The 14,586-nt window shown below is 40.5% G+C and overlaps 1 protein-coding gene across 1 annotated transcript; it reads left to right on the forward strand.

Annotated features, from left to right (window-relative positions):
* Positions 1-1,524: 1,524 nt before the first annotated feature.
* LOC124080244 (N-alpha-acetyltransferase 40-like) lies at positions 1,525-10,437 on the forward strand. Its single transcript, XM_058573170.1, has one exon. The coding sequence runs from the start codon at positions 1,664-1,666 to the stop codon at positions 2,375-2,377; it is 714 nt and encodes a 237-aa protein (XP_058429153.1). The 5' UTR covers positions 1,525-1,663; the 3' UTR covers positions 2,378-10,437.
* Positions 10,438-14,586: the final 4,149 nt, after the last annotated feature.

A 14,586-nucleotide genomic window follows, 5' to 3' on the forward strand; every position in this document is an offset into this window, starting at 1 on the left:
AATTGTGAAAATGATTTCCCCTAACAACTGTACCCAGAAAATGGAAGTTTTAATGGAGTGGATGAGAGGATGAAAGCCCCCATTTATATAATAGATCCCACAGAGAAAGGCCCTGTGGACTCTCGAGGGCCCAGTGCTATCAGCCAGAGGTCCTAAGGAGGCAAGGGGCTGGGCGAGAGAGAGTGAGGAGACACAGGTGAGGGAGGGCTGTGGAAATTGGGGCTTGAGGGAACACGAGGTCAAACAAAACCTGTGAAATGATTGACCCAGAACATATCCCGGTTTTCCGACTAAAGTTAAAACTGAATAAAACAAAGGCATTTGAGGGGAAAAGAGGAGAACCATGAGAATCATTTCCATTTCTCTTGGGATTTCTGGCAAGGAATCTCTCTATGGTTTAGCTGCAGAATGAAGAGGGACAACCTGCTTGATAAAACCTGATAAAACTGTAGAGAATACGCCCTAGATGTAAGCCAGGATATTGTAAAGTAGGGATGCTGAGAGTATAGTCGGTGGAGAAATGTTTTAAAAATAAATCTGGAGAAGACTGTGTTCAGCCTGGTGTTGAAGGCTCATTTTCTGTAGAGCCATTTCAAGTCCTGAATATTCTAATGTAATCTGTTAACCTCCCAGAGGAGCTAACAAGCTCACCCTTCCAAACACCATCTGAAGACAATATGGGGTGGGGGATTGACATATGTGTGCATTGTCCCTCAGGAATAATCCCTTCAACATGGTTTTTGAAAAACACCATTTTAGTTATAACCTTCTTATGATGAAATTTTCCCTAAAATAAAAATCACCCAATCTATGAGGAATAAACTAAATTTATATTTACATGCAATTAACAGATTGGCCTTCCTATGACACCAACTGTAGGAGATATTTACACAAATTCTTTTAAAAAAAACTAAAGCTTCAACTTACTAAAGGGGTTTTATGTTTAAAAATTTGTGTCACTTCTAATAACTCAGAAGTTACTTACTAACAGAAACTAATTAAAAAAAATAGTAGCTAAGTTCCTAATCAAGCCTGCTAATTTTATCAATAAAGTCAAAATTACTGATGATGCAATACAACTTAGAAAAAAATCACTATTATTTAAATAAAAATAATTACATAGAATGAAAATGCAGAAATACCTTTTTAAAAAATATTTTTTTAGTTGCAGATGGACACAATATCTTTATTTATCCATTTTTATGTGATGTTGAGGATAGAACCCAGTACTTCATACATTCAAGGCAGGCACTCTACCACTGAGCTACTGCCCCAGCCCCCAGAAATACCTTTTTGAATGCTACATTAAATTTAATACTTCTGCAGAAAAAAAAAAAAAACCTAGTGGATGAAGTTAAAAAAGTTTAAAAAAATTATGAAGGTAATTTTGTGGTTTGCCATAAGCTTGAGGTATTTGTTTTTAATTGTAATAATTTAAAGTAAAATTGTTTTAACAAAATATATAAAATAAATATTATGAAGAATGTAAAGCTGGCGCCGGCGCGGTGCCCGCCAGGGCGCGCGGGGGAGCTCTCGGGGCGCCTGCGCAGTGCAAGACCTGCCGCTCTGGTGTCGCCGCCGCCGCTGCCGCAGCTGCCGTTGCCGCCTCCCTGCCTGCAAGTGTGTGAAGGAGGAGCCGAGGGTCGCCGCCGCTGCCACCGCCATGGGGAGAAAGTCAAGCAAAGCAAAGGAGAAGAAGCAGAAGCGGCTGGAGGAACGTGCAGCCATGGATGCTGTCTGTGCCAAAGTGGATGCAGCCAACAGGCTTGGAGACCCTCTGGAGGCTTTCCCAGTGTTCAAGAAATATGACCGGAACGGGTTGAATGTCTCCATTGAATGTAAGCGGGTGTCTGGACTGGAGCCAGCCACCGTGGACTGGGCGTTTGACCTGACCAAAACGAATATGCAAACCATGTATGAGCAGAGTGAGTGGGGCTGGAAAGACCGAGAGAAACGGGAGGAAATGACGGACGACCGAGCGTGGTATCTCATTGCTTGGGAGAACAGTTCTGTGCCTGTTGCCTTTTCTCACTTCCGATTTGACGTGGAGTGCGGGGATGAAGTCCTGTACTGCTATGAAGTGCAGTTGGAGAGCAAAGTGCCGCGGAAAGGCCTGGGGAAGTTCCTCATACAGATCCTGCAGCTTATGGCCAACAGTACACAGATGAAGAAGGTGATGCTAACAGTATTTAAACACAATCACGGTGCCTACCAGTTCTTCCGAGAAGCACTACAATTTGAAATTGATGACTCTTCTCCCAGCATGTCTGGCTGCTGTGGGGAAGACTGCTCCTATGAGATCCTGAGCCGGAGAACCAAGTTTGGGGACAGCCAGCACTCCCACGCAGGTGGGCACTGTGGCGGCTGCTGTCACTGAACTCCCAGAGCCACTTACGTCAGAATCTGCTCTCCTAAGGCCTGTCTTCTCCCCTGGTCTCACGTCACTTGCCAGGTGCCCTAAGAGCTGTGGTCTCCTCAACCCTGTATGTACCAGATGGCACCCTGAGAGCACAGAACCCTGGGGAGGAGTGGTCCACGCTGCCCCGTCTCCTCTCTCTTGGAAGAGCACAGTGCCAGGAGGGAATGGAGGGAGAGGGTGCTACAGGAAGACCACTGCGGGCCGGCGGGAAGCTCCTCTCTTGTGGCTGCCTCCTTACTCCACTCAGAAGGTTCCCCTACTTCCCCACAGTTGGATTCCTGGTGGACCTTCCCCTTCCCTGGACAAATGGAATGTTTTATCCACTCTTGTGAAAGTTTTAAGAGTCCTGGTCTGGGGTCTGCTGGGCCCCAAAGAGGACTGGACTTTGTATGATCCAAGTGCAAAGCAAGAGAGAGAGACCCTGGTTCAGAGAGACCCTGGCTCCCTTACTTCTCGATCTCATGGATGGCGCTCGTGTGGAGACTGCATAGGCCTTCTACACCAAGATACAGGGAAGCTCTTTCTAGCCACATGCTTGTAGATCCACAGAGTGGAGTTGTCCAGGGACCGGCCAACCGGAAGGCTGCCTCTCTCCATTGCTGTCAGGGAGGGCGGACAGGACCAGCCAGGTGTCCTGGGGGCTAACATGGGGATGCCTGCTTCTCTGGGCTCTTAGACTTTGCTGCATTCTAAGCTTGACCTCTTGATCTCATGGCGGTGACTTGAGCTTTTAATTCAAGAAGAAAGCCAGAGGCCCTGCCTGTTCCTCTCCATTGCCCTCTCGACACTTTCTCCCCTGCCTCTTGCCTCCACCCCAGATACCTCTGTTCTTAGTCTCAAGGGGGGAGTAACATCAGGGAGCCTCTTGTCTTCCCCCAGAAGGATCCCTTGTTCCTGGTGTAGTTGATACTTTCCTCTCACCTGTTGGTGCTGATATCTCTCTGAAGGTGGGATGTCCCACCGCTGTCCTCCCTCTTCAGAGAGCCCCCAGCCAGCAGCAGGCCCCTCTGCCTGCACCCCCAGCCTCACCCCTCACTGTTTCAGTGAGGCACTGGTGCCACTGTCCTGGCCAAGCCGGGCCACAGCTCAGCTGCAGCAGGAATGCCCTTCAGTGGCCCAAACAGCTGCTCTGCTTTTCTCTCTGGTGTCATCCTGTGTCAGCAGGTTGGAGCAGTGGGAGAAGGCCTTCCTCTTAGAGGTGTAGAGGATGTGGGCTCTGAACTTACACTCATCCTGATCTCTAGGCCTTGTTCCTCTTCCAGAAGAAAAACCAAATCTTTATCCAGGAAAAAGCACCTAACACCTCCCTTTTGACGTCCCAAGCTTTGCTTCAGGGAATGTCGTGAAGGTTCTAGCCTTTGTGCAGTTGTCTCCTAGGGGGTCCGTCAGCCCCTCTGCTGCTGGAGTCTGCTCACTCCACCCTCTGCCCTTACTCAGGTGGTCTGTCCTGGCAGATCTCATTAGAGTGGTCCTTGCTTCTCACCCAGAGTCCTGCCTGCATAGCAGCCTGTGCTCATGAGGCCTCGCTTCCCAGCCTGGCCTCTGCTGAGAGCCTGGTGCTGCTCTCGACCCCACCAGCAGCGGGCCTGGCACTCCTGGGAGAGGGCCTCGCAGCTTTACACTGGATACGGCCACGGTCGCCTTGCCTGCTGGCTCCCTGGGGTTTTACCCCAGTGAGAGTTGAACTTTTTGGGTAGGGGTTGGCAAACTCCTAAGAATCACAAAACAACAAGAGCACGTTTAGGAAGAGTCTGATCCCTGTCTCAAAGTACAGAGTGCTAAATATTTATTGTCTTAGATCATGAATTTCTGATACCTCCCACTCAAGGGGACCAAAAGGAACCCCCAGTATAGACCCCATTTGAGGTGAGCTCAGTTTATGTTGTCTCTTTCCAGTCATTGGTAATGGGATGCTCAGGGCCATGCCCTGCTTCCCCCAGCCTCTGCAGGCCATGTCCCAGAGGCGGCATCAGGAGGTTAGGCTGGGAGGTTAGGCACTGGCTGAGACTGCAGGTGTGGGTGTTGGGCCCTCATGTCTCAGATGGCAGTTTCCACCTCCCTTGGGTCTTGGTTTTGAGAAACAGCAGGCCTTTTTTGTTGGTTTTTTTGTTTGGGGCATGTTAAGATATATTTTTAAGTTTTTTTTTTTTAAGTTGTATCTGCTCTATTTCAGGTTATTTGTTGGTGTCAGCTATGTATGGTTCTTTTTAACCCTTTGTGTTTTTTTAGAGAAAACTTGGAAGATAAACTTCTTGATATATATATATTTTTTTCTTTAGCAACTTGTTATCACTGGAATCAAAGGGAAAAGTGATCTCTTTTTTGCATTGGTTGTATTTGTATGTCACAAATAAAAGACACTTTGTTCAGCTGCAAAAAAAAAAAAAAAAAAAAGAATGTAAAGCTACACATAATTTTTAAAAAATTTATATTGTTAGATTATTTTCTTTGCCTACCCATATGTCTTTCAGAAAGATTTTGCTTTAATATTATTTATTCTTTTTAACATCATTTATTTAAGTGTAACAAATACAGAAAAGCAGGTAGAGAAAACACATTCACCTTGATGGATTACCACAGCATAATCACCCTAAGAGCCACCACTCAAGAGAACAACATTGCAAGAACCTACCTTAAACCCCCTCCTCGTCAAAGGTACCGTGATGCTTGCTTCTACCAGAATATAGCTACTTTTGCAAGTTTTGAGATTTATGAGAAGGAATAATATAGCATGTCATCTTCTGGTTTTTCAAGTCAGTATTCTGTTTATGGGATTTGTCCAGATACTTATGTATTGAGATATATATATATATATATATATATATATATATATATATATTGCCTTTACTGGTGCATAGTACACTAGTACACTGCGGTATGACTATATCATCATTCAGTTATTTGTTTCTGTTTTGTTGATAATGAGCAGTGGAATAGTTGGATCACAGGGACAAAGAACATTCACATTCAGCAATTAAGGCCAAACAGACTGACAAAGTTGTCCTGATTTACATTTCCACTGGAGTTTCCATTGTGTCCTGAACTTGCTAACATTCGGTACCATCGGTTTGCTTCATTTAGCCATTATGGTACACGTGTGGTCATTTGTTATGTCTTAATTAGCATTTTTCTAATTTCTGCAGTCAAGCAACATTTTATATATTTGATGAACATTTGTGTATCTTCTTTTGTGTTCAAGACATTTGTCCTTAATTTCACCGGATTATCTTTATTATCTTTAATGACCCTTCACATAGTCTAGATATAATCCCTATCCTATGTTTCAACCCTTTCTTGTTAATATTTGGATGAGTTTATCAGGATATGCTGGTGGAGAAAAAAAACTCTACATATCAATAGATGTATACAAAAATACTTAGATGTGCTGCAGGCCATTGGGTTTGGGGACAGCTATTTTTTCCACATAGTTACTCCAGGGCCCCAAATGACAAGTGCTACACCATGTAGAGTGCTGCTGCTTTCTATGGCCAGTAAATCACAGAAAACTGACAAATTTAAATGAGAAATTTGAACTTTTTTTTGTGTGAACAAATTCTTCACAAATTGTTGATAGACCTTTATTTCATCTTTATGTGGTGCTGAGGATCGAACCCAGTGCCTCACACACACTAGGCAAGCGTTCTACCACTGAGCCACAACCCCAGCCCTATGGACATGTCTTTTTAATATCAGAATCTTGCACTTGAATCAGTAAGATGCAGTTCCTGGTGGAGGATTTTAAGTGATGATATTTTCAAGTTCTTGATATGATCATTAATAAAACTTGATGCATAATAAATTTGCAGGAAGAAAACAAAATGACCACAGATGAACTTGTATTTGAAGATTCCAAGAACATTTTTTTCCTTTTCTTGACAAATCAATGTTGAAATTGCTCATGAAAATGGGAATAGATTTTGAATCCAATTCAGTTCTGTCAACTGTTTCAAATTACGATGAGGTCTGATTTGTAGCCACATCTTGAAACTAGCATAAACACTATAAAGGGGGAATATCTGCCCCAGACAGATACCTGTATGCTCTTTGTGAGAACAGAAATTCAGGGATCTAGGTTGCTTCCCTCACCAACAGTCCCTGCCCTCCTTGCTGGATAATCTCTCTAACTGCATGAGTTAACCTTTGGGTACCTGAAATATATGCTCCTGCAACAACAGCCCTCTTTACTTGATGAACAGCAATACACTCTAACTGGCTGCTCAAGTCATCAAGTGACTGACTGCTGAACAGTGTGTGGCAGTGAGGTAATGGGGGCCAGATGGCATTCATCCAGCTTGCCACCTTCAGAGAACTGAGAAAGAACAGCTATGCTTGGAAAAGTTCTGCAGGGAGGTTTGTGCTAAGGCAGAAGCAACAAGTGGTAAGATGTATCTGGCCAAGCTCCCTAGTGCTGGACTCTGACTCTTTCCACAATGTGCTGGGCACAAATTAACTGGACTCTTTAGGCAATTATAAGGACATTCTTTCTATTTAACACATGATGAAGCGAAGGCACAGAAAGATCAGATGCCATATGCAGAGTGACACAGAGGGCTAAGTGAGGAGTCAGGCACCTGGTTCTATAGTTGTTGCTCCAGCCCATCACCTTCAACAAATGTCCCATGATTTGCTCAAAGTGAAACCCATCACACAATTCCAAAGAATGGCCAAGTTGTGTGTGAGTATCAACTATCTTCAGTGTGGGAATAATTTTATATGATTTAGCTGCATAAATTTAATAAAATAAGAAATAAAGTTATTATTCTTTAGAATTCAGGTGCATAGAAGTGACATAATCAGCCACAGTATATTTCACACTATAGTACTTACTTCTTACTTCTTATATTCATATTTAATTCATTCATTTTGCCTTTATTTTCCTCACTTTCATCCCTTTGAACATCCCTAATAGCACCTCATATTCACCCCAAATCATCAAGTCACCATACACTTTGTGAATCCCATTTACATGATAGCTTTTGGTGACTTATCTTTTTATGTTTTCAAATTTTTCATTCGAAATATTTCTGTGAGTTCTCACACTGTCCCTCATAAGTATAGTAATTTCCTTTACACTGCTACATGGTACCCCATCATTTCCAATACCACATTTTATCTACCCAGGTATTGTGGACAGACCTTACAATTGTTGCCCACTCTGGTTGTCTAACCATGCTGGACAGTCTCTTTGTGTAGAACAATTTTCCTCAAGAATATATCTCAAGGAATAGCGTCAAGTCACATTCTGTGTACAGATACTAATTCACCCTGCAGAAAAGTTGGACCTAACTATATTTAAGAAACAGAGAGAGATCCAATTTCCCACACTTATATCTGACCTTAATCTTAGCAGTAAAAAGTAGCATTTCATTGCTTTTGCTTTTATTAGTTTGAGAATTTTCCTCACTAATGAGATTGAATAATCTTTATCATTTTTTAGCTATTATGTTCCTTCCTACAGATTTTTAAATTACATCCTTTCTTGGCTAACTAGTAGCACTCCTGCCTCATTATTTCTAAATTGAAAGAATTTCTTATATATTCAAGATTTTAATCCTTTTTATTCATATTGTATACTAGAATCATCTCCTAGTCTATGACCCGTCTTGTTATTTTTGCCCATGGGAATGATTGGTATAATAGAAATTGTTACTTGTGTGTTATTCAAAATCTTCAAATTTTCTCTTCATATACTGTATTTTATGCATTTTTTATGTTTTTACATTTTCTTGAGGTTTAACATGCACAAAAGACATAGATTCCAATGAATGTTTACATATGTGCAAATCCTTGTGACAATCACGCAAAGCAACACATAGAACATTTTTAGCATCTGAGAAGGTTCTTATATGCATTTTACAAAAAAAAAAAAAAACCCACACTCCTGTCCTCCCCCTCTGTCCTATGCTGTCATTCACATGTTTGTTCTTCAGCTTCATATAAAGGGGATCATACGTTAGGCAATCCTTCGTGTCTGGATTCATGCACTCATTGCTACCACAGTGAGATTCCTATACATTGTGGGCAACAGAAGTTCTATTTGTCCATGTGCAGTTTTACACTGAATAAATTGTTTTGGTTAGCTTTTTCACTTTGTGACCAAAGACCTGATGAAAACAATTTTAGAGAAAGAAAAGTTTATTAGGGGTTCATGACTTCAAAGGTCTCAGTCCAAAGACAGAGGACTCTTGCTTTCTGCCCAAAATGAGGCAGAACATAACATCATGGCAGAAAGGTGTGGAGGAGGAACAGCTCAGGACATGACTACCAAGAAGCAGAGAGAGATTGCTACCCTTATCACAGACAAAATATAAACCCCAAAGGCTTGCCCTCAGTGCCCCATCTCCTCTGGCCTCACCCTGTCTACAGTTACCACCCACTAATCCCTATCAGAGAACTAATGCACTGATTAGGTTAAGGTTCTCAAAACCAATCATTTCACCTCTAAACTTTCTTGCATTGTCTCATACATGAGCTTTTTGGGGACAGCTCATATCTAAACCATAACATAAATAGACCACAATTTATCCATTAATTAAAAGTTAATGGTTCCAATTTGGTGCTATTATAAACTGTTATATATTATATATAACAGACTTTTCAAACACATTTTGTATATAAATCTTTAAGTGGATACATGCACTCATTTCTCTTTAATAAAGTTTTCTATAATGCTATGGATATATAAAATTTCTAGGTCAAGGGATGTGTATGTATTTGGTACTAATAGGTATTACAAAACCAGTTTTCAAGTGGTTGTCCCAGTTAGCACTCCAAAGAGCAATATCCAAGAGCTCTAATTGTTCCTTGCCATGATTTTGTGTTGTTGGTCTTCTTGATTATAGCCATTCTCATGAGTGTTTAACAGAATCATATTGTGCTTATTCTTTGTGTCTAAATATTTAACTTCAATTCTCTGGTTTTTAACTAATTGGTATGAGGAACATTAAGTTGAGAGTGCTACTGTAATAATTAGTACACATGGACAATCAGTATGCCCCAGGCAATTTCCTGTTCCAAGAGAAGATTATTACCATTTTTTGTTTTTGTTTGTGTTTTAGTACTGGACATCAAACTTAGGGCCTTGCATATAATGGGCAAGCACTCTGCCACTGAGCTATACCCTAGCCCTTTTTTATTTTATTTTGAGTGAGGGTCTTAATAAGCTGCCATGACTGACCTGGAACATGTGATACCCTGCCTCAGTCTCCAGAGTAGCTGGGATTACAGGTGTTCAACACCAGATCCAGCAAGATATTATTATTTAAGAATATTTTCTAATGTGTATATTAACTTTAATCAACTTTATTTTCAACATCTGGTTATGCATAAAATTCTTTATTTTAATGTTTTCATTGTCTAATGTGTTACCAGATTTCTTAGTGTAAACCCCTTGCTAAATAACTAGAATTCAATGCAGTGTATTATGCTGTTAATGTATTACCACACTGTCTACTTGGAATGTTTCTGTTGCTATTGATAGGCAAGCTTGATTTGTTGACATTTGTATACGCTATATTTGGGGAGCTTTAATATCAAGGTTACATTTTGTTTATAAAAGACATTAAATTTTTTCTGCCTCTCTTCTCTAGAATTGGTCAAATAGTATTGACTAGGTCTGGTTCAAAGCACGGTGAGAACTTTCTTTGCCACTCTCCAGCCTGATCCTGTTTTTAGGAAGTAACTCTGAGAGCAAGCCCTGCTTATTCTGCAGCATCTAGCTTACTTATGTTTTCTTTAAGGCAATGTAATAAACTGAAACCAGAGACTCTGGTACCAGAGGCCTGGGGTTAAAAATATTGTTACATGATGATTAGCTATTGTCCTCAGGAAGACCACCTGTCCTAATGTACCTCTATTTCTTCAATTGAAAAATGAGAATCATAAAATAATTATAATAATAGTAATAATGATGATGATGATAATACTTATAGGTTTGTTGGAAATTTTTTAAAGTATTAAGGTATGTAAAGCCCTCAGAACAGTGTCATCTGACACAGATTAAACAGCCTTTAGTGATATTATTTCGTCTCTTCTGGGGGCAATTTGGGCAATTTATCTTCTTGTAGAAAATGTATTTCATCAAATTAAACTGCACAATATGGGTAGAGTCATCTCTTCTGTGTCTTCAAATTCCCTTCACATTTTTTTGTTACTTCCTCATTATCACTTTTTATATTTTATTGGCATCCTGCTCTGTTCACTTTGATTGGTTTTCCTAACAGTTTTATGGTCTACTTTTCCTCCCAATGAACTAACATGAGATGTATTCATTATTTGCAGTGATTTTCAGCTTCTACTTCATTGTCTGCCCTGATTTTTATTTGTTTTTTCTTTTTCTTTATTTTATTTCTCAGTTTGGGGGAATATACTTGCTTAATGTTGTTATTTACTACTTGATTTATCTGTTTCGAACATCTTTTGATCAACAATAACAAAAGATAAGAAAATCAACGTATTTTTATTATTCTCCACAAAGTAGTTTCTTCAAAAAAAGTTCCTGAAACCACGTTCTCAGAGTTCCTACCTGTTTGAACTCTTGTTTTCCTTTCTCTCTCTCTCTTTTTTTTTTTTTATTTGTATGAGAGCAGGCCTGGATACGCAAACTGTCATTTATTTGTTTTGGAAAGACTTTGGTATCTGTCCAACCACGCCTGGTTGGCCTTTATTGAGTTTAACACCCCCCCCCCTTCACATATCCTCTTTGGCCTACAGATGTCTCTTAATTGTATCAAAGATGGAGTTTGTCCTTCGTTTCTCTTTTGGTTTACTTAGTTCCTTTGCTTGCTTTGTCCTCATTTAGAACATGAAAAAATAAGCCCATAATCCTTACTCTGCTATTCAAAAACTGGAAATCTGCCAATCTCTCTATCATTCTTTATTATCAGATCCAATTGTTAGGTAGAAGATAGGGCTTGGAGAAGGGACAAAAAAAGCCAAGAGAGGGTCCCACCCCTAGGGCCCTCAGCTCCTCCTGTTTCTCTTTTTTTAGTAAAGTAAACTGACCAAAAAAATCCTGGACTAAATATCATATTTCTTTTCCAGTTAGAAAGCTATTTCTAATGCAATTGTTCTGTCACTATATATTTCCCAGCCCATCATTCCTTCCAGCCCCCAAGACCCTCAAGTACTTGAGAGAACATTGATACAAAAAAAAAAAATTAAAAAATCAACATTATTCTTTGAAATGATTTCTTAGCAAATTTTCATATAAAATGTAAGAAAAAATATAGCTAAATTTTCAACATTGACATCTTAAAACACAAAATTCAGAGCAAGAACATGAGTTTTATAAAAGGTCACTTTACCTTAATATAAGCTTCATAGTTGCCCTCAACCATTGCAAAGCAGGAATCACATGGATGTGACATTTCGGTAGATCTTTATAGCAAAAAATGTATAACAAAAACGGGTGAGTAGCTTTCTTTTTAAAATGAGCCTGTTTAAAGTTAAGGTGTAATTTATTAAATGGTGTTTCTTGATTGATATAATTAAAATATATCCATTAAAAAAAAAAACAGCTCCTCCTGTGAGGGGAAAAATGGGCCATCACCATTAAACAGAGATGAGTTCAAGGAAAGTCACTGACCTTGGACATGCATTGTGGATTGCCCACCCCCACCCGCAGGTATTTTTTGGAAGAAAAAAAAACTTACACACATCACAGTAGAAAAGAAATGATGTCAGGTTCAACTGTCAATCAAGGTGTCAGCCACTTCCAAATCCACCCAAGGGAGAATGGGGACAACTAGCACAGCCCAAGGAAGCGAGCTCCACTGTATACCCAGGGCCTGGAGCTACCTCATCGAGTCCTTCTGTGTTGTAGAATTCTCGTGAGAATATGTCCCCTTTTTGTTAGAGGATGGTCTCTTGGAAGAGACTCACATTTCTTTGGCTTGTGTTCTTCTTTTCTTTTTTCCCCTTCTTATTAATTCAGCTTGCTTTCACAATGGCAGGCCATCGTTGCTCTAGCTTTTTGTTTATTTATTTGTCTGGGTTTTTTTGCAATATGGCACGTATTTGATTATTGAACTCTGTCAGAATTGCTCTCCCTGCTGAAATTCCACTGATCTCTCCTTCCCGCTTCTCTGGGGCCTGGTAATTTTTCATTATAATTTGTAACTACAGCGTGGGTTATCCCATGGTTTGGAAGATCCCACTTACACCAGATAAATTCTGGCTGGCAGAATCTTTTCTGCTGTTTCTCCAATTGCCAGGGTTCACCCTCACTGTGGTCCCAGTGCAAGACACCTCCCTCAGGTGGTGGACTTCAATGAGCCTCCTTGTGGCCCTGGAGAGAGCCAGCCCTGCCTTTTGACCCCATGTGCTTCTGGTCTCTCTCTTTTCTATTCTTCCAAAGCCAAGGAGGAAAAAGGGAAGGGGGCGGAGGTAACAGACCTCTTCAAGGAGGGGGTGGGTGTCATTTATGAGGGGAAATGTCATCCAGAACCTTCATGCCTTCATGGTGCCCGGTAGCCCTCCTCCTCCTCCTGCCCCCTTCCTCCTCCTCCTCCTCCTCCTCCTCCTCCCCTTCCTCTCTAAAAGAACTCTTCCATTTTCCCTCTTACAGTCTTCACAGCTGCATTTCCTTGAGTTGTTTGAAATGATGAGTCCTGAGGCCACTCTTGGCTTCCCAGCTGAAGTTCCCAGTGGAAAGGAAAACAGGGCTGGGGATTTTATCACTCTTTTAGGTTGCTTCTCTGACCAGTGGGTCTTCCCGTGAGCACTTGTAAGGAAGGACATGTCCACTGATGTGGAAATTGCCACGTCTTCACTCGGGTTGGTCTAGAGTCTCTGGGTGGGGCAGGAGGGGCCGGGGAATTACTGAGAATTCCGAGTGTTTTCTGGCCTGTTCTCTCTCACCTCCCACCTGGATTGCTTCCATGGAAGAGCACCTGCCATCTCAGGTCTACACTGGGACCCCCATTCTCAATCTAACTGCTCCTGTTTTATTACTGTGTAGACACTAGCTCTTCTTGGTGTTTTTACCCGCTTTGCTCAGCGCTGCCTCTCTTCCTCCTTCCTCTGACACCTGTCTCCCATTCAGCTAAGCTACCTGACAGGCACCATTGTGTACTTCCTCTTTATTCAGAGAAGCTTTCACCCAGGGTGATGCAGTGTTCTGTGTCCAGATGAGGGTGGTGGACACACAGATGAACACATTTCGAAAAGTCATCCAATGTGCATGTATCTGTTTTATTACGTATAAATCATGACTTAAAAATTTTAAATGGTTGTTAGTAGTCCTCTGAAAAGTGACAAAGAACAGCACTGGACAGAATTAGAACAGAAGGCAAAAATAATTACACACATAAGCCCCCCCCCCCACACACACACACACACTCATAGACACTTGATGACACTTCCCTGTTACTTATCAACCCCCTGTTCATCATCATTCATTGGATCATTACCTAATTCCCTTTAGACTTTCAAGTTGGCCATAAGTTTTAAGTAATATTTGTTCTAATTATTTCAATAACCTGCCGCATCCATGATTACATCTCCTGTCTCATTCCTGAAGTAGTGTATTTTTGCTCTCCCTGTAGGTACTTGGCACAGTTTTATCTGTTTTATTGGTTACACCTATCCAAAGACCAGGATTTGGGCTTAATTTTTTTTCTAATAAATTTGTCTTTTTTATCTTCATTTATTTCTAACTGTAATTATATAAATTGCTTTTCCTGATTTATTTTGGCTCATTCTTTTTTTTTTCAATTTTTTCCTAAATTTTTATGAGATTTTTACATAGTGCGTATGTGAAATACTTCTTGCACTCTTTAAATTGCATTCATTTGTATTGATTTATAGGCTTTCTTTATGTATTCTAAGCAATATATTGTATATATGTTATAAAAAATAAATATATTTACAATCAAACTAACATGTATTATCTCACATAGTTACTTTTTGTATATGTATGTATGTGGAGAACATCTAAGATTTAGACTCCTATCAATCAAAATTCAGGTTCACAACAGTGTCTATTTTTACTGTTTCACCTATGCTTTTGACTTTATACCCCCCCAAAAAAAAATCACTGCCCAGATCAGTGTTAAAAAGCTTTCTGTCTATATTTTCTTCTTAGCAAAATTCACATATACAACATCCACATTTACAAAGTTCACATATACAACAATGCAACATTGTTGATTAATGTACACATAGAA

Source organism: Marmota monax, unplaced genomic scaffold (genome assembly GCF_021218885.2).
Source record: "Marmota monax isolate L192 unplaced genomic scaffold, Marmota_monax_Labrador192_F-V1.1 WCK01_AAM20220418_F8-fsc00765, whole genome shotgun sequence".
NCBI classification, from domain to species: Eukaryota; Metazoa; Chordata; class Mammalia; order Rodentia; family Sciuridae; genus Marmota; species Marmota monax.

Coding starts and splice junctions, on each gene's coding strand:
- LOC124080244 (XM_058573170.1), top strand. CDS start 1,664: ATGGGGAGAAAGTCAAGCAAAGCAAAGGAGAAGAAGCAGAAGCGGCTG.